This window comes from Amblyraja radiata, chromosome 29 (assembly GCF_010909765.2).
Source record: "Amblyraja radiata isolate CabotCenter1 chromosome 29, sAmbRad1.1.pri, whole genome shotgun sequence".
NCBI lineage: Eukaryota > Metazoa > Chordata > Chondrichthyes > Rajiformes > Rajidae > Amblyraja > Amblyraja radiata.
This window is the reverse complement of record NC_045984.1, coordinates 8,283,995-8,305,186: the sequence shown is the minus strand read 5'-3', so window position 1 is coordinate 8,305,186 and position 21,192 is coordinate 8,283,995. Positions and strand designations below refer to the sequence as shown.

The 21,192-nt window shown below is 47.7% G+C and overlaps 1 protein-coding gene across 8 annotated transcripts in view; it reads right to left on the bottom strand.

Moving 5' to 3' along the window:
* Positions 1 to 21,192, bottom strand: part of LOC116989284 (transducin-like enhancer protein 4) — a 222,479-nt gene that overhangs the window by 51,193 nt on the left and 150,094 nt on the right. For 6 of the 8 annotated variants that reach the window (XM_033046498.1, XM_033046499.1, XM_033046505.1 and 3 more), the window contains one exon: positions 7,149 to 7,268. In XM_033046498.1, coding sequence (XP_032902389.1) covers positions 7,149 to 7,268 — 120 coding nt within the window. The remainder of the gene's footprint in view (positions 1 to 7,148; positions 7,269 to 21,192) is intronic. The other 2 variants (XM_033046501.1, XM_033046504.1) reach the window with 1 other exon arrangement.

The following is a 21,192-nucleotide window of genomic DNA, read 5'->3' as shown; positions in this document are numbered from 1 at the left end:
TCTGCCACTCAATCATTGCTGGTCTACCTTCACCTCAATTGTGTGCAGTTTTGGTCTCCTAATTTGAGGAAGGACATTCTTGCCATTGAGGGAGTGCAGCGTAGGTTCACCAGGTTTACTCCCAGGATGGCGGCACTGACATGTGATGAAAGAATGGGTCGACTGGGCTTGTATTCACTGGAATTTAGAAGGATGAGAGGGTATCTTATAGAAACATATAACATTTTCAAAGGATGGGACAGGCCAGATGCAGGATAAATGTTCTCGATGTTGGGGGAGTCCAGAGCTAGGGGTCACAGTTTAAGAATAAGGGGTAGGCAATTTAGGAGATGAGAAAAAGCTTTTTCACCCAAAGAGTTGTGAATCTAGAATTCTCTACCACAGAAGGCAGTGGAGGCCAATTCACTGGATGTTAGAGAGTTAGATTTAGCTCTTAGGGCTAAAGGAATCAAGGTATATGAGGAAGATTTCACTGTACCTTAATTGGTACACATGACAATAGACTGACCTTGAAACCTTGACCTTGAAAAGCAGGAACGGGAAACTGATTTTGGATGATCAGCCATGATCATATTGAATGGCGGTGCTGGCTCAAAGGGCCGAATGGCCTACTCGTGCACCCATTTTCCATGTTTCTAACACCAAGCTTCTCCCCATAACTCTTGACAATCTTAGCTGATCCTACTCATTAGTTGGGCTCCTACCCATTAGTTAGAATAAAGCACGTCTGACCAATGACACTATATAATAATATTGATTCTTGTGCAAACTCCACAATGATGGCACCAGAGGTCTGGTCGCTGGAGTTGTGAGGCAGCGGCTCTACTCTAACACTTCCTATCTTATTTTATAAAACAGCATCTGCAGTTCCTTGTTTCTACACTGTATTCTTTATCTGCAAGTGGAGTTTACACACTGGTTCTCTCTGAGGACCCCCCTGGGATACAGTACAACCTCAGTATTAAACTACAAGGAGAGGAGATTGGGCAGCTTGGGACTTTATTCCTTGGAGCGGGTGATTGTATAGAGGTGTATAAGGGGTGATTGTATAGAGGTGTATAAAAACATGCGGGGAATAGATAGGGTGATGGCAGGGTAGGGGGAATCAAGAACTAGAGGGTATGGGTTTGTGGTGCCTGATGCCGCACATTTGGCAGTGACCAGGAGAGGGCAGTAATGTGCTAGGAGTGGGGCAGCTTAATGGTGAGAGACTGCCTCGGGGGAACAAAAAAACAGGAGGAAACTGGGTTAATTCTACAGAACCCACCACTGTGCCCTGGGATGCTGCTGAAATGATGCCTTGAAAGGCTTTCTGCAGCGATTGCATGGCAATGAGCAAAGTGTAGAGGGGTGAAATGCTGGGTGTGTTTAGTTTAGTTTAGCTTAATTTAGAGATACAGCGCGGAAACAGGCCCTTCAGCCCACCGAGTCTGCACCGACCAGCGATTCCCGCACACTAACTATCCCACACACACTAGGGACAGTTTTACGTTTATACCAAGCCAATTAACCTACAAACCTGTACGTCTTTGGAGTGTGGGAGGAAACCAAAGATCTTGGAGAAAACCCACGCAGGTCATAGGGGGAGCGTACAAGCTCTGTACAGACAGCACCCGTAGTCAGGATCGAACCTGGGTCTCAGGCGCTGTAAGGCAGGAGCTCTACCGCTGTGCCACCATCTGCCTTTCTTGCAGCAAGTGCATAGTTCTGGACTATAAACTAAAAGGGACCTTTATAGATGTAGCAAATTGGCACAGAGCGCACACCACCAACATAACCTGCTGGACATTATCGGATATGGCCTTAGTTTGCAACTTGCCACTTTCTCATAGTGTGTGGGCCCCACGTTTATAAACACCAGCTTGCAGTCACAGAGTCATACAGGATGGAAGCAGGCCCTTCGGCCCAACCCATCCATACCAACCAACATGGTCCATCTAAGTTAATCCCCTTTACCTGCGTTTGACCCATATCGCTCTAAGCATTTCCTATCCACCTACCTGTTCAAACGTCTTTCAAATATTGTTATTGTCTCTACCTCAGCCACTTCTACTGGCAGCTCAGTCCACATATCCATGCATCTGTGTAAAAGAGTTATTCCTCAAGTTCCCATTAAATCTTTCCTCTCTCACCTTTACTTCTTGATTCAGCTGGCCTAGGGAAAACAGACTCTGCAGTCACCCTATCTATTCCCCTCATGGTTTTACACACTGCTATACTATTACCCCTCAGCCTCCTGCACTCCAAGGAACAAAGTCCGAGTCTGTCCAATTCCCAACCCCTCATCATTCAGGCCCTTCGAGTCCTGGCAACATCTCCGCAATTCCTTTCCAGCTTAACTGCATCTTCTCCATCTACCATTAATATACAATATTTCAATCAAACCATTGTTACTTCAATAAAATCACAACACGTTGCATAGAAACATTCTCAGACAAGACTTAAGCCAAATGATATGATTTAAGTCAAGAATCAAGTCAAGTGTGGTTGAAAAATGTATGAGGGGGAAGAGAGGCAAGAGTGTTTAATTGTCATATGTACCGACAACAGAACAATGAATTTCTTACTTCCTGCAGCTCAACAGCCCCCTAAATGCAATAACACACAAATAATATATAATAATCAATAATACGACAAGTAATAATTAATGGGTGGCACAGTGGCGCAGCGGTAGAGTTGCTGCCTTACGGCACCAGGGACCCGGGTTCGATTCTGACAACAGGTACTGTCTCTAGGGAATTTGTATGTTCTCCCTGTGACCGCGAGGGTTTTCTCAGGGTGCTCCGGTTTCCTCCCTCATTCCGAAGACGTGCATGTTTGTATGCTAATTGGCTTCTATAAATTCCCCATAGAGTGTAGGATAGAATGAGTGTATGGGGGAATCAATGGTTGGCGAGGATTCGGTGGGCTGAAGGGCCTGTTTCCACACTGTATCTCTGAACTAAACGAAACGTGAGGGGCAAATAGCGTGGTAAAAATATTATGGTTTGAAAGATTGCCTTTGAAGAAAAGGAGACCAAAAAGGTTTAAGGAGAGAATATTGGAATTTAGGGTCTTGGCAATTGAAAGCAATGGTGGAATGATTCAATTCACCAATGATCCTGAGGCCAGATTTCTTTAACAAACAGATTATCAGAGGGCCCCCATCAGCAAGCAGCACCTGCAAGTGTTTATTCATTCGTTCCTCTACAGGATGTGGGCATTGCTGGTTTAGCCTGTGTTTACTGCCCTTCCCTAATTGCCTCCAAGCTGAGTGGTTTGTTCAGGGTCAAATATAGGGCAGATCAGGTACAGGCGGGAAATATTCTTCCCTGAAGGAAGCTCCTTGAGGTTTTGGGTGACGTTTCAGGTAGAGACCCTTCATCAGACTGAAGAAGGGGTCTTGACCTAAAATGTCACCCATTCCTTCTCTCCAGAAATGCTGCCTGTCCTGCTGAGTTACTCCACCTTTTTGTGTCTATCTTCGGTTTAAACCAGCATCTGCCGATCCTTCTTACACACTCCACGAGGTTTTGTTTGGACAATCTGGCAGCTTCAAGCTCAGTTACTGATGACACCATTTTAACCAGTTTTATACGATTACTTCAATTTAAAGGGCTGCTGCCTCAAAACGCCAGAGACTCGGGTTCGATCCAGACCTTGGTGTGGAGTCTTGTGTGGAGTTTGCATGTTCTCCCTGTGACCATGTGGGTCTCCTCCAGGTGCCCTGGTCAAGTCCCACATCCCAAAGACGTACGGGTTTGTAGGTTAATCGGCTAATTCAGAGGTAGTGGGTGAGAAAGTGAGATAACATAGAACTAGTGTACACTGGTGATCTGAAGTTTGAGTCATTGTGTCATTGAATTGATCGATGGCCGGCATGGACTCGGTGAGCCAAAGGTCCTTTAGTATCTCAAGACTAAAACTAAACTTAATCTCCCAGCCAGTATTTTGGGGTTTGAAATCATGTCTCCAGATCAGTATCCCACTCTTCTAGATGCTCATTCAGTAACACAACCTTTGAGCCAGCCACATATATTTGCGAGTGAGGTATTGAGAGTGCTTGCACGAATCATGGCTCAGTACTAACATAAATGAGATGATCTTTACCCTTATAATGGTGCCATAGAATGAGAAGATAAAAAATATCTCTGGTATAAAACATTAAATGCTGGAGTAAATCAGTGAGTTTAGTTTAGAGATAGTTTAATTTAGGGTGTCGGGTTACGCGAAGAAGGCACGAGAATGGGTTAAGCGGGAATGATAGATCAGCCATGATTGAATGGCGAAGTAGACTTGATGGGCTGAATGGCCTAGTTCTGCTCCATCAACATGAATACAGTGTTACACTTGATAACTAGTTCTATCCTACACGTTAGGGACAATTTACAGAGGCCAATTAACCTTAAAAACCCACGTGTAGGAAGGAACTGCAGATGCCGGTTTAAATCGAAGATAGACACAAAATACTGGAGTAACTCAGTGGGACCGGCAGCATCTCTGGAGAGAAGGAACGGATGACTTTTCGGGTCGAGACCTTTCATCAGACTGAAGAAGGGTCTCAACCTAAAAACCAACATGTCTTTGGGATGTGGGAGGAAACCGGAGCACCCGGAGGAAACCCACGAGAGCAAACCCACAGGGAGGACGTGCAAACTCCACATATGCAGCACCCGAGGTCAGGATCGAACCCGGGTCTCTGACGCCATGAGGCAGCAACTCTACTGCTGTTCCACTGTGCCTCCCCTTAGCCATGGAGTCAAGCAGCATCTTTGGAATACATGGAAATACAAAGTTTTGGGTTGGGACCGTTTTCAGACTGGTTGCAGTAGGAGGGGGGGGGGGGGGGGGGGGAGGGGGAAAGAGCTTGTAAATAGGCGGGGGGGGGGGGGGGACAATACCTGGCACATGATAGGTGGGTGGTGGATACAGGTTGGGGAGGTTTGATTGGAAAATGGGTGGACAAAGCTCTGTGATAAAGATAAAAGGAGACAAAAGGATGTGAGATAAGGAGAGAAGGGGCAAGCATTGTGAGGCCAGATGAAGGGATGTAGGTGCAAGTGGATAGGGGTTTGGTGGCTGATGTAGAGAAAGGTGGCATGTTCAGACTAGACAGTCACAACAGGATAGGTCATTCAACACAACATGGATTTAAAACTCTAGGAGAGAAAAGGCCTTGAATTAACATTCGGTAGATTGGTGATAATAACGCACAATATTAGGAACTCTGGAGAGAAGCTGTTTGAACGTGCCGTGTGAGTTCTGTTATCAGGGTGAGTTGTCCACAGTGGAACTCCCATTACCCTGTCACGGGAATGGTGGGGGAGAAACACAAAGCCTTGGGATGGCCAGGAAGAGGCACACAGAGGAGGCAGGCTGGGGGGTTTGCGTTACCCCAGGAGTGGAAGACTGGAGGTCTCAACTGTGCAAACGAGCAGGAAACAGGGTTCGTCTAGGGCGACTTGGTGGCGCAGAGGTACAGTTGCTGCTCTACAGCGCCAGGGACCCGGATACGATTCTGACCATGGGTGCTGCCTGTACGGAGTTTGTACCTTCTCCCCCGTGACCCACGTGGGTTTTCCCCGGGTGCTCCGGTTTCCTCCCACACTCCAAAGACGTACGGGTCTGCAGGTTAATTGGCTTCGGTACAATTGTAAATTGTCCCTGGTGTGCGGGGATCGCTGGTCGGCGCGGACATGGCGTGCCGAAGGGCTTGTTTCCGCACTGTGTCTCTAAACTAAACTAAAATCTAGGTGGCCTGGTTTCCACGTGGATTATTTTTGTTTGCACCATAGGAGTGGAAATTAATTTTAATAAAAAGATCTGTAACACTGTGGGATTTTCCCCATTATCAAGTGTCTGTGGAGAAGGATGCGCTGAGACCAGTGACAAATAAGATGCGCAAAGGCTCACTGCTGTGTGACACGTTCTGTTTAATACAAAATCATTTGAACAGTTAGCGCTAACGAGCTTCCTGTAGGAGTTTCACAATGTGGCATAAGGGTATCTCTCCTGAAGTGCAAGTTCTCACCAGCATAGTATTTGATTTTGAACTTCCCTGGCTTACATTCACATGGTTTCAGTCGCAATGATACAAAGCAGCTGTAACTTCACAGAATGTAATAAAAAGGAACAGCAGATGCTGGTTTATACCAGAGATGGACACAAACATGCTGGAGTAACTCAGCGGATCAGGCAGCATCTTTGGAGGACATGGATAGATGGCGTTTTGGGTCAGGACCCTTCTTCACTCTGAAGGTCCCAGCCTGAAACGTCATGTATCCACTTTCTCCATAGATGACACCTGGCTCGCTGTTACTCCAGCATTTTGTGCCTATCGCAGCCATGATTGAATGGCGGAGCCGAGACGATGTGTTGAACGGCCTAGATTCTGCTCCTATGTGACATTGAGTAGAAAATGTGGGATCAAAAAATCCAAATATGCGGCGATGATCCGGCGATTTCCAATTGCACGGGAACTGGGATCATGCAAACTGCCTGCACAACACAAGGATCAAAGGATCGGAGCAGCTGAATCTCTCTGGACTCGAGGGAAGCATCTGGTCACTATAACCGGTGCTTCGAAACTTAATGATGAGGAGGCTGATGTCAGCAAACGACTGGCTGTCCTTATAATGTTTTTCATCTCGTCTATATTAGTCCCTCGCAGAATAGAAAAATGTGGTTAGAACACGCATTTCCTGTGTCACACTTCATGTAACATCTCCACTATCACGTTACAACGATAACGCTATTGTTATTAAACCATGTACCCTCTGACACACTCCAGGAGATCTAATGAGATTTTAAAGTTTGCCTGCAACACGTACTTTCCTGTTAAGCGACACCCTTCGTTCTCGTGACATTTTTGTCGATGCTTTTTCGTGCTAAGGCCCCCCTGTGGTTGCAAGCCCAGCATATGTTCCAGTTCTCGAGAGGCTCTGTCTGAGGAAGCCTGCTTAGCATCTCCGGGGGAAGAGGTGGGCGGGAGAGGTTTTTGCGCAGATTTGTTCAAACGCCAGTCAAATCTGGCGCCTGCCGTTCAGCGCCCGAGACCGAGTTTCGATTCAAGCACCCCCCCCACACTCGCAACCCCTTCCTCCTCTCTCTCGCTCTCACTGCGGTGTCATTGCCGCCCTGCTTATAGCGAAATGAGCTCCTGAACATACGTAATGTCCCACCGAGTCTTTGTCGTCACACTTCCTCTTCTTGCCCTCGGTGGTGTAATCGAGCGAGCCTCGGTGCCTGTCTTCAGCTCGGAGACTGTCAGAGGGAGACACCGATTTACTCTGGGGGAAACACAAGGACAATGAAGTGTGTTAGTCATCTGAGCACCATCCCTGGTTTCTACTTAGTCATAGAGTCAAGCAGCACCGACACCGGGCCTTCGGCCCTACCCATTGAAACCCACCCAGGTACACCATCTAAGTTAGGCCCAGTTGCCCGCATTTGGCCCATATCCTCCCAACCTTTGATATCCACGTCCCTGTCCAAATGTCTTTCGAATGTTGTTATTGTTTAAAGATGCAGCATGGAAAGAGGCCTTTCGGCCCACCAAGTCCACGCCCGTACACTAGCTCGATCCTACACACCAGGGACAATTTACGGAAGCCAATTCACCTGCAAATCTGTAGGAAGGAACTGCAGATGCTGGTTTACACCAAAGATAGACACAAAGTGCTGGAGTAACGCAGTGGGTCAGGCAGCATCTCCGGAGTAAAGGAGTCAGTGATGTTTTGGGTCGTGACCCATCATCAGATTCAACCTACAAATCTGTACATCTTAGGAATGTGGGAGGAAACCGGAGCATCCAGAGAAAACCCACGCAGTCACAGGGAGAACGTGCACAAACTTTGTACAGACTGCACCCATGATCAGAATCGAACACGGGTCTCTGGTGCTGCAAGGCAGCAACTCTAAAGCAGCGCCACCGTGTTGCCCCTATTGTACCTGCCTCAACTACACCCTGTGACACCTCGTTCCACGCACCCACTACCCTCTGCGTGAAAATAATCTCCCTCCCTTGTCAAATATGCATCCCAGGCAGCCCGAGACATCTCCAAAACTCTTGTAGCGACTCTTGTAGCTTTTTCAAACAAGAGCTGACAGATCGGCAAAAATAGACCCAAGAGTCTATTTAACGAAACCCATTGTGCGATGTAAAGCACAGAACCTGTAATAGCTTGGTTGGTGAGAACGTGTAAATTACCAGCACTGCGACAAACCTCCACAATATTGATAGACACAAAATGCTGGAGTAACTCAGCATCTCCGGAGAGAAGGAATGGGTGACATTTCGGGTCGAGACCCTTCTTCAGACTGGTTATGGATAAGGGAAACTAGAGATATAGACGATGATGTAGAGAGATAAAGAACAATGAATGAAAGATGTGCAAAAAAAGTAACTATGATAAAGGAAACAGGCCATTGTTAGCTGTTTCTTGGGTGAAAACGGGAAGCTAGTGCGCCTTGGGTAGGGGAGGGATGAAGAGAGAGGGAATGCCGGGGTTATCTGAAGCGAAATCAATTAATATTGCCCAAGCGAAACATGAGATGCTGTTCCTCCAATTTGTGTTTAGCCTCACTCAGACAATGGAGGACAGAAAGGTCTGTGTAGGAACGGGAAGGAGAATTAAAGTGTTCCACAATATTGATCCTCACTCTTACCTGTGTGCCGATTGTCCTGACCGTCAGTATTAAATGCATTGACCACTTTAGCTTGCACAAGATTACCAGGTCAACAATGGGCAGAACTACCAGCAATTTAATCAGTATTTTTTTTTTTTAATTCCTTCAGTCAATGTTCATACTGTTGGGGTGTAAACTACCCAAGCAAATATGAGGTGCTGCTCCTCCAATTTGCAGTGGGACTCACTCTGGCCATGGAGGAGGCCCAGGACAGAAAGGTCAGATTCGGAATGGGAGGGGGAGTTGAAGTGCTGAGCCACCAGGAGATCAGGTTGGTTAGTGCGAACCGAGCGGAGGTGTTGGGCGAAGTGATCGCCAAGCCTATGCTTGGTCTCACCGAGCAGCTGACACCTAGAGCAGCGGATGAGGTTGGAGGAGGTGCAGGTGAACCTCTGCCTCACCTGGAAAGACTGCTTGGGTCCTTGGATGGAGTCAAGGGGGGGGGAGGTAAAGCAACAAGTGTAGCATTTCCTGCAGTTGCAAGGGAAAGTACCAGGGGAGGGGGTGGTTTGGGTGGGAAGGGACAAGTTGACCAGGGAGTTTTTTGGAGGGAGCGGTCTCTGCGGAAAGCCGAAAGGGGAGGAGATGGGAAGATGTGGCCAGTGGTGGGATCCCGTTGGAGGTGGCGAAAATGTCGGAGGATGTGTAACATGGATTATTTGACGCATTGATTCTAATTCACCAAATGTTGAGGAAGATAGTGCAGGGTGGGATGAGAAATGAAGGTAAAGGTTGGTGTTGGTTGATAAAAATACCCTTCAGCTGTAACCTTTATTGTGCTTTTTTAGAATACTCTTCCTTGGCTTAAGCCTCGTCTTTCATCAGCTGGGCACACCAGCTCGGTCTTTCAATTAAAATCCCTCCAGTAAAAGTGTACCGAGTGAACTAATCAAACACACTTAAAGCACAGCCACCTGGATTAACTCAGACACACACCGACACCTTTGAAGCCACCGGTCACCGTGACCTCCTGGCGACCTCCCTTATCAAATTGCAGTGCTTCCAAAACTGGCTTAAGCAAGCAGGACTGAGGGAAATCCATGGGAACGGACCCTGAACTCATCAAGCAGTAAGGAACAAAAGCCACCTTTGTGTCCTGAAGCCACACACATCTCCCCCCCCCCCCCCCCCCATGTTGACTGAGAGCAAATGAGGCATTACGGTGAAGGGGGTGGGGGGGACGGGGACTCATCCGACAGGGAGGTTTGTCTTCAGTTCTATTTAATGATCGCTAACCTCTGAATTTGTTTGTGGAGGTCGTTCAGCACCCGCGCTCGCTGTTGTTTATGTGCTCGTGGGTTTTTACGCCTGATTTCTGAGTTCAACACTGTAGCCTCGAGTAAGCAGACACGAGTAACTGTAGCTGCTCATCGCTAGATCTTGTTGAGTCATCTTGTTAAAAAAAAAATAGGCGCATCACCGAGCCTGGATGACATGTCGGTTTGCTCAAATCAAGGGTGGCGCAGCGGTAGAGTTGCTGCCTTGCGCCAGAGGCCCAGGTTCAACCCCAACCCCAACATTGATTTTGAATGATCAGCCATGATCTTATTGAATGGCGGTGCTAGCTCGAATGGCCAAATGCACCTATTTTCTATGTTTCTAAGCAAGCACGTCTTTGGAATGTGGGAAGTAACGGGAGCACCCGGAGGATACCCATGAGGTCAGAGGGAGAACATGCAAACTCCACGCAGGCAGCGCTCGAGGTCAGTATTCAGGATTGAACCCGGGTCTCTGGCGCTGTGAGGCAGCAGCTCTACCCACTGTGTCGCTGTGCACCCTATCTCCCAGAAGACACAATATCATTCTGAGAAGAGGAGCAGAAATTACGTTAAAAATGGAACCACAAGACATTGTAGTGACTGTACACAAAATTGCTGGAGAAACTCAGCGGGTGCAGCAGCATCTATGGAGCGAAGGAAATAGGCGACGTTTCGGGCGGAACCCTTCTTCAGACCCAGCACATTGTAGTGACTGTAATCCTTTGCGGAAAAAAAACCGAAGTGTGAAATGAATTCAGCGTGTCAGGCAGCATTAGTAGAGGGAAATAGACAGACAATGTTTTGGTTCGGAACTTATTCCGACTGATGGAGTAGTGGGGGGGGGGATAAAGCTGAAAGAGGGAGATGGGAATGGGACAACTCTGGCAAGTGATGGGTGGATAGGTGGAGGGTGGGGGTGGGGTTATTGGTACATGGGTGGAGTATGTGACAAAGGCTAGAGTTGAAAAGGAGCCAAAAGGATGTCAGATAAGAGGAGGGATGTGTAACGTTACGCTCGTCTTGCAACCACAACTCTCGTGTTACCAATTTAATGATAAATTGAAAGATACAGCACGCTGCCTGACCCGCTGAGTTCTTTTAACTCGTTGCCACGTTTCTTTTGCTCAGGATTCCAGTCATCCAGTGTCTTGTAGCTCCATTTTTTAATGTAAATGTCGCTCCTCCTCCCAAAAACAATATAGTGTCTTCTGGGAGGTAAGGCCCGTCAAGGTAACGCCAACCACCGACCACCCGTTCACACTCGTCCTATGCTTTCCCATTTTTAGGCCATCTGATCCATTCCGCCACTCGGTCAAGGCAGATCTATTCTTCCCTCCCAAACCCATACTCCTGCCTTCCCTCCGTAACCATTGACTCCTTTACTGATCAAGAACTATCAACCTCCGCTTTAAAATTACCCCACGACTTGGCCTGTCTTGAACGTCTGAGTCAATGAATTCCACAGATCCACCCTGAAAACCATGAAACCACAGCCATATTACCAATTAGAATTGTTCCTCCCCCCCCCTCCCCTCCCCCCTAAAGAGCTGGCACCAATTTTTTGGGACGAACGGCCTTCTGCTTCATCACACCACGCAAGGAGGCTTCTTTGCAACCCGAGGCATGATCGAGACAACCATAAATGTTGATCGGTTGGGTCAGTTACTGACGTGAAGAATGTTTCACACACGTTACAGTGCGGAGAATACTCTGTAAACCGCAGACATGTGATACACTTTGGCCATCACACATTCAATCAAGATCTCCAGCTCCGATTAAAACGCACCACACGTGTTCTTCATCATTTTTCTCATCTCACTGCAGGCTCCTCGCCCTCTGACAATGTAAACCATACTTGGCGCTGGATGCAACCCGTAAATATTTATGTCAATAAAAATTAAGCGACGACTCCTTGTCCCCGCTCGGCCACAGTGCAGCCAAGGGGCCAGACAGCGCCGGGGGTATCAATTGCTTTCCATTGTTACTAATTCACAAACATTCTGGGAAGTTGGGTGTTCCAGCTCGCTGCAAACAGCTGGGCGATTGCTGATTCCCCGTCCAGGGGCCCGTGTAAAAGTCTGAGTCACAATTACCAGGGAAATCGCTGGTTCAGTCTTGGCTCCTGCACCGCGCGCGTTTGGATGTCTTTAGAGGCTACAGTTCAGATTAGTTCTGTTTCAATTTATTGTCACGTGCACCGAGGTACAGTGGAAAGCTTTCGTTGCGTGCTAACCAGCCAGCGGAAAGACAATGCTGGGCACAGCGGCGCAGCGGTAGACTGGCCGCCTTGCAGCGCCAGAGACTCTGGTTCCACGTTTGATCCTGACTAGGGTCGCTGTCCTTATGGAGTTTGCACATTCTCCCCGTGACCTACGTGGGTTTTCACCGTGATCTTTGGTTTCCTCCCACACGCCAAAGACTGTACAGGTTTGTAGGTTAATTGGCTTGGTATGAATGCAAGACAGACACAAAATGCTGGAGTAACTCAGCGGGACAGGCAGCATCTCTGGAGAGAAGGAATGGGTGATGTTTCAGGTCGAGACCCTTCTTCAGACCCGAAACTTCACCCGTTCCTTCTATCCAGAGATGCTGCCTGTCCCACTGAGTTACTCCAGCATTTTGTGTCTATCTTCGGTTAGACGCCTTCCTACACATTTGGTATAAATGTAAAGTGTCCCTAGTGTGTGTGGGATAGTGTTAATGTGCAGGGATCGCTGTTCGGTGCGGACTCGGTGGGCTGAAGGGCCCGTTTCCGCGCTGCATCTCGAAAACAAAAAAACTAAAACTGAGACATGATTACAATCGAGCCATTTACAGTGTATAGATACATGACAAGGGAACAACGTTTAGTGTCAAGGTAAAGCTAGTGAAGTCCGATCACAAATAGAAATGTTGCTGTAGGAGTAGGGATTTAAAAATGTGGAGCAATTGTAATATGTGATGGTAGATCTGCTTTTGTGTCTCGCACATACATTTACGCTAACTGCAACTGCCCTGGAGCAAGGAAGGGAGCAGATAGCAGGGCTTTCAGTTCCTAATCAGAGATAATGCAACTTGCCAGAGGTACTGATTACTGCCAGGGCTGGGTTGGGATGCTCAGGTCATTTAGACTTTAGATACAGCGTAGAAACAGGCCCACCGGCAGCATAGTCCGCTCCGACCATCGATCACCCAGTACACTAGCACTATCCTACACACTAGGGGACAATTTACTCTTTACAGAAGCCAATTAACCTAGCAACCAGCACGTCATTGGAGTGTGGGAGGAAACCAGAGCACCCGGAGAAACCCACATGGTCACAGGGAGAAAGTACCAACTCTGTACAGACAGCGCCCGTAGTCAGGATCGAACCCGGGTGCTGTAAGGCGGCAACTCCACTGCTGCGCCACTGTACTGCCCTAGTTGTTCTATCCCACTCAAGATCTGCACACACTGCAGGAGGGAAGACATTGGGCCATCTAGGACTTCACTCCTTGCAGTGCAGGAGGAGGAGGGGTGATCTTATAGAGGTGGATAAGATCATGAGGGGAATGGGTAGGGGCAGAGTAGGGGCATCAAGAACCCTTGAACATGGGTTTAAGGTGAGAGGGGTAATTATTTAATAGGAACCTGAGGGAGTAATTTTTTCACACAGAGGGTGGTGGGCAGACGGAATGAGCTGCCGGAAGAGATAGTTGTGGCAGGTGCTATAACAACATTTTATAGGTTTAGAGGGATATGGACCAAAATCAATCAGATGGGACTCGTGTGGATGGGGCATCTCGGTCAGCATGGATAAATTGGGCCAAAGGACCTGTTTCCATGCTGTGTAACTATGACTGTATAAGCAGATACATTTATAGGACGGGTTTAGAAGACCATGGGACAAATGCAGGCAAATATGATGACCCCAGCAATCCAAATGGTCCAGCATAGACAAGGTGGGCTGAAGGGCCTGTTTCTGTGCTGTACAGCTCCATGGCTTACATTCCCCATCCCACTCCTATAGTGGGATCTCTGCCTTTGGCCTCTTAATACCGTTCCAATAAAGGTCAACACAAGGTCAGAAGCAGTTGTCTTCCAATTTAGCACGTTATTCAAACTTGGATTATTTTCATAAGATCATTGAATTGAATTGAATACCTTTATTGTCATTCAGACCTTACGGTCTGAACGAAATTTCGTGCCATCATAAGTGATAGGAGCAGAATCATGGCTGATCGATCTCTCTCTCCTAACCCCATTCTCCTGTCTTCTCCCCATAACCTCTGACACCTGCACTAATCAAGAATCTATCTATCTCGGCCTTAAATATATCCACTGACTTGGCCTCCAAGGCCTTCTGGGGCAAAGAATGCCACAGATTTACCACCCTGCTGTTTTCTCAGAAACACAGTAGACTGAGGATTCGCAGATGCTGATATCTTGAGTAAAATACCGAGTGGAATTCAGCGGGCCAGGCAGTTTCAGTCTGAAGAAGGGTCCCGACCTGAAAGACCATTCCCTCCACAACTGCTCAAGTGCGTTACTTGCAGCTCCATATATAATTCCTCTGATGTCCAACTTCCATTGAAGCTAAAGGAAATGAAAGTCAGGAGGGTGAAAAACAGGCAAGAACTTGGTTTAGTTCTGAAAAAGAAGGGTCCTGACCCTAAATGTCACCCATCCTTTTCTCCAGAGATGCTGCCTGGCCCGCTGAGTAACTCCAGCACTTTGTGTCCACATTTGGTTTAGTTTAGTTTATCATCATCACGTATACCGAGCGAGGTACAATGACTAGCCTTTTTGTTGTATGTTGTCCATACTATACACAATTACACAATTACAAGCACTCTGCAGTGTACAGATACAGGATAAAGGGAATAACGTTTAGTGAATGATAAAGTCCAGAAAAGTCAGACTTGCAGATAGCCCGAGAGTCTCCAATGAGGTGGATGGTAATTCAGGACCGCTCTCGAGTTGGTGAGAGGATGGTTCAGTGGGTGTCCCACACCCCATTTACAAGGCTGATCAGAAGCACAAGGAGCTGGAGGAACTCAGTGGGTCAGGCAGCATCTGGGTAGGTAATAGACAGGCAATGTTTCGGGTCAGGGACCTTCTGCAGACTGCGACATTTCGGGTCGGGATCCCATTATCCCCACGCCGGGTGGCAGCTCCATTTCCCACACGGCACTGACTCTGCCCACCGGCAGAGGAATGAGGTTGATGGTAGGTCAGGCCCACTCTCTAGTTGGTGAGGGGATGGCTCAGTGGGGGTCCCACACCCCCAGTTTACATGGTTGCTGGGCGGCACGGTGACATGGTTTACATGGGCGGCATGGTGGCGCAGCGGTAGAGATGCTGCATTACAGCGTTTGCAGCACCGGAGGTCTGGGTTCGATCCCAACTATGGGTGCTGTCTGTACGTTCTCCCCGTAACCTGCGTGAGTTTTCTCCGAGATCTTCCGTTCCCTCCCACACTCCAAAGGCGTACAGGTTTGCAGGTACATTGGCTTGGAATAAATGTAAAAATTGTCCCTAGAGTGTGTAGTAGTGTTAAAGGGTGAACTCGGTGGGCTGAAGGGCCTGTTTCTGCAATGTATCTCTAAACTAAGGAAGCACGGAGACAGCGTCATCCGGGGAAAGCAAAAGGCAGTGGCATCTTCAGGGTGAGAAGGCGGAAGCAGAGGGCTACAGCAGCGGCAGCAGTTGGCTTCACTGGCACCACACCAGCGGCACCCGCTTTGGCAGTGCACGGAAACGCTGCACTGAGAAACGGCGGTACGGAGCCCGGCGGTGGGACCTCGGGAGGGACCCGGCCGCAGTGTCCCACCCCGAATCCCCGCGGCGTGGAAACGCTGCAGAGTTTGCTCCCGCCTGTTTGCAGGCAGGAGTGATTTATCTGCTCGGCAAGCAGATGGAGGCGCAGCAGAGAGTCTCCCAGCGTCTCGTTACAGAGGACTTCTCCCATCTGCTGCACCAGAAAACCTTCGGAGGCACAGCTGCCAGAATTAATGAATTTTAAATGATCATTGCTCGCTGTCATCGTGGGCTGGGGAGCAGGAGCGGTGGGAGGGAGGGAGGCCGAGAATTGCAATCCCACAGCGACAATACTAATCCTTGCAGCTTCGAATCTCTCTGATTACAATTCTGGGCTGGATTATAATCAACGAGTGGGTTTTTTTTCGCTGCAGGGATTATTGTTCCACTCTCTAAGGACCTGAACTGTGACACAGCTGGTGAAGCTGCAGCCCACCGCGCCAGAAACCCAGGTTCAATCCTGACCTCGGGTGCTGTCCGTGTGGAGCCTGCACGTCCCCCCCCCCCCCCCACCGCATTGGTTTCCTCTGGGTGCTCTGGTGTTCTCGCACATCCCAAGGACGTGCAGGTTTGCAGGTTAATTGGCCTCTGTAAATTGCCCCTAGAGTATAGGGGCTGGTTGCAAAAGTGTATATACTCTGTTTAGAAAAACTAGTGATCAATGGTTGGCATGGACTCGGTGGGCCAAAGGGCCTGATTCCATGCAGTATCTCTTAACTAAACAGCTTCTCCCCAATCTAGATTTAAATATATATTTTAAACAACGACAAATTAAAGGGGTAAATTTGGTTACTGAAGCGACACTTAAAATTGCAGTCCAATGGACAATTTGAGGAATGATCATCAACAAAATGGCTGCTGATCTAATTTCAAAATGCACTGGTCGCTAGATTCACCCAGAGAGTTGTGAATCTGTGGAATTCTCTGCCACAGAAGGCAGTGGAAGCAAATTCACCGGATGTTTTCGAGAGAGAGTTAGATATAGCTCTTAGGACCGACAGAATCTTGGGATAGGAGGAGAAAGCAGGAACTGGGTACTGATTGCGGGTGATCAGATGATCATATTGAATGGCCGTGCTGGCTCGAAGGGCCGAATGGCCTATTCCTGCACCTATTTTTGATGTTTCTAGATTGCCAGATCCTTCATTTTCCTCTGTCTCTTGAAACACTGTCGGTGCCAGAAACGGAGCGACTCTTCATTTACTGCCTGGGTGATGTCTGACAATAGACAACAGACAATAGGTGCAGCAGTAGGCCATTCGGCCCTTCGAGCCAGTACCACAATGCTCGATGATTTTACCGGATTTGATCAGTGGACATTTTAAAAGGCAGAGATAGATAGATTATTGATTAGTACGGGTGTCAGGGGTTATGGGGAGAAGGCTGGAGAATGGGGTTAAGAGGGAAAGATAGGTCAGCCATGATTGAATAGCGGGGTAGACTTGATGGGTCGAGTGGCCTAATTCAGCTCCTATCATTTATGAACTTATGTATTAAAAAACAAAGAATTTCACTGCACCCAGGTACATGCGACAATAACACATAATTGAATTGAATCATTGAATCCCTGACTTACAGCCAAGGCTTTGAAAACCCATTAATGGCCTAGTATTACAAACTAAGCAGTGCTTTTGCTTGTGTAGGAAGGAGCTGCAGATGCTGGTTTAAACCGAAGATAGACACAAAGTGCTGGAGTTAAGGGCCTGTCCCACTGTACGAGGTAATTCAAGAGTTCTCCCGAGTTTTCCCCTGATTCGAACTCGGTGAATGTCCATAGCGGGTCCGTCGGAGCCCGTGGATGTCTCGTAGCGGCTCGTACGAGTAACGGTAGGTTCACGGGAAATCCGGTAAACTCGTGACATTTTTTCAACACTGTGAAAAATGTCCATGAGTAAAAAAAATACTCGTGATGAAAACAATCGTTACTTTTTACTCGTACGAACCGCTACGAGACATCCACGGACTCCGACGGACCCGCTACGGACATTCTCCGAGTTCGAATCAGGGGAAAACTCGGGAGAACTCTTGAATTACCTCATACAGTGGGACAGGCCCTTAACTCAGCGAGACAGGCAGCTTCTCTGGAGAGAAGGAATGGGTGACGTTTCGGGTCGAGACCCTTCTTCAGACGGGTCTCTTTGCTTGTTGTGCCACAGGAGATCAGTGGCTGGCTGTTAACTGAATTAGACATATAGCAAAGGTACAAGATATGCATGTTCCAGGGACTGTCAGCCAGGATAGCTGAAATTCATTTATACTTCTATCTAGTTAAGCTGCTTTCAGCTCTTTCTTTTCTACCGAAGGCACTGATTCCTCCTGGCAACCACCTTCAATATTCTAGGATCGCAGCCAAGTAGAATTATATACTTACAAGCCTCAACAGTGACCATCTCTTGTTTAAATTAGCAAGCAGAGGGATCATTTCACAAACTTCAATTCCCACCAGTCTCGATGCAAACCAATATATCCATCCCTTCCCGGCTCAACAACCAAAAGGCCGTGAATCAGGGTTCATTTTGCAGATTAAGTTTATTTTAATCCATTGTGTGCTCTGAGCTGTCCAGCACACCAGAGCAAACTGGTTTGTTTAAGTAATCTTTTGACTCGAGCGGGTTAGGGGTCAAAGTTCAAAGGGCACCTCTATCCAGGATGGCTCCAGTCACAAACTGCTTTCAGCACATGTAAATATAACTTGATTTGATGTTGGACACTGAGGTTTTGTTCTAACTGGGAGATGGTGGCTGGTCTCCCCCCCACCCCCCGCCCCCCTCCCCCCGCCACCCCCCTGACTGTGAACGGCTGAAGTAATATTGATTCCAGTAGATTCTGTGTTGTACAGCAGACTGGAATGTGTGAGTGTTTAGACTCATTCTTTAATCACTTCATTGCCGTAAATATTAACCCTCTGGTTACTGTTGACATGGATATGGAAACTAAGCATGCCGCTAATCATCAAGTGGGGATATATGGATTTTAGAATTACTATTAGAGTTACGGGCAGTCATAGAGTCAAACAACGTGGAAACAGGCCCTTCGGCCCAACTTGCAACATCCCCATCTACACTCGTCCCACCTGCCTGCTTTTGTCCCGTTTGCCTCTAAACCTATCCTATCCATGTACCTGTCTAAATGTTTGTTAAATGTTGCGATAGTTCTTGCCTCCCTGGGCAGCTTGTTCCTTAAACTATCCTTTGTGTAAAAAAGTTACCCCTCGGGTTCCTGTTGGGGTCAAGGAAAGCGCGTTCACGTCGCGGCCCTGTTTCCACCAATCTTTCCACCACCACCACGCACAAGGAGCGCAAGGCAGGCACCATTGTACGCAGATGCCGAGAAGTGTGTTCAGCTCTGGCTGAACAACTTCTAATCTTGTGTGTGGACTCGATAAGAAGATGAAGGTTCCTGTTAAATCTTTCCCCCCTCTTATTTTAGAGAACCCTTGGAGACAAGGAATCAAAATGGTGGACGATTATTGCACAACCTCTGAGGGAAGAATATTCCTTCATTAACTCGGGGTAAATGTTTTCTCGTGGCGTGAAGGAAGTCTCCAAGCTGCATGAAACACAATGATCTGCACAGCAAGGAGGTGCCCATGATCTAGTGTGGCCTCCTGGCACATCTACTGGGTGGAGGACACCAGCCCTGGTGCCCTGAAGCTGCCCCTGCCAGTGAGTGGTGGCATCAGCCGGATCTAAACACTTCCACCACCATTTCCTCTTGCAGAATGGAGATTTGAATCCTTCATGGATATCGACACAAGAAACTGCAGATGCCGCAACCTTGAGTAAAAAACACAAAGTGCCCGACAAACTCGACAGCATCTGTGGGAGGGGGGAAGCGAGGAAGAGGAGAACTTCTTCAAAGAAGACATACTTTGAGGAGATTTTGCAGTGGAGCAATAAAATGCAGACGAAAGAAACCCAATCTAGAGAAGGGTCTTGACCCAAAACATCATCTGCCCATTTCCTCCACAGATGCTGACTGACCCATTAAGTTCCTTGAGCATTTTGTGTTTACCTCATCATGTCCTCTCCCATTAAGGTTCCCATGGATGCCAAGAAATTTGTTTCTCCTTCATTTGCTGTTAAACACTGATAAAATTAGCGAAAGGGCTCATAGTCAACTTTATAGCCAATTAAAAAAAATGTTTAGAGATACAGCACGGAAACAGGCCCTTCAGCCCACCGGGTCCATGCTGAGCATCGATCGCTCGTTCACTAGTTTTCGATGGCTAGTTTTATACTATCTCATTTTCTCATCATTTTCTCAGATTTGCACTTCTTTGGGATGTGGGAGGAAACCGGAGCCCCCGGCGGAAACCCATGCGGCCACAGAGAAAAACATGTGTAAACTCCGCTCAGTCAGCAGCAACCGAGGTCAGGAACAAACCCGGGTCTCTGGCGCTGTGAGGCATCAGCTCTACCAGCTGCGCCACTGTGCCGCCCTGTAAACGTTAGGGGGGTCTTACAGTCAGGGAAACGGGAAGGCGATACCTGCCTGGCTCCTGACAGGTCACATTCATGTCAGGGTGACGGCCCGTTTTGTTGCTGCCAGAATGCAGAAAAGGATGTCGGCTTTTAACGGCACCTTCCCCATGGCAACCAGATTGCAGCAACAGACATTATGACTCGCACCAAGGAGAGACAAGCTGCAGGGAAGCAGGAGAACGCTCCCAGACAACAGCAGTGCTCAATATTCAGATACACACGTCAGGAGACATTGGCGAGGAGGCACTTGGAGTATTATGTTCAGTTCTGTTCACCTAGCTACAGGAAAGATGCCATTAAGCTGGAAAGAGTGCAGAGATGATTTCCGAGGCTATGGCCTGGACTCGAACGCCTGAGCTATAGGAAGAGGTTGAGCAAACGAGGATTTTACTCCTTGGAGCGCAGGAGGTTGAGGGTTGATCTTCAGTTCAGTTTAGTTTATTGTCACGATTTTGTTGTGTGCTAACCAGTCGGCGAAAAACAATGCATCGTTACAATCAATGCATTTACAGTGTGTAGAGGAATCGAGATTTAAGATTGCGGAGCGATTGTGATACGGTTTGTGGATCTGTTTCTGTGGCAAGCACGCAAATAGTCGCCTATGTTGGGCACCATCTTGGGTGTCCATCTAAACCCTTATAGAGGTGTATAAAATCATGAGGGGAATAGATGGGGTGATGCACAGAGTCTTTTAAACAGTGTAGAAGAAACTAGAACTAGAGGGTATAGGTTTAAAGTGAGTGTAGAGATTGAACAGGAACCTGAGGGACAACGTTTTCATATAGAGAGAGGTAGACATATGGAATGGGCTGCCTGAGGAAATGAATTTAACATTTAATAGATATTTGGACAGGTACATGGATAAGAAAGGTTGAGAGGGATATGGGCCAAACATGAGTAAAATGGGCTAGTTTCATAAGTTATAGGAGCAGAATTAGACCATTCGACCCATCAAGTCTACTCTGCCATTCAATCATAGCTGATCTTTCTATCCCGCTCAATC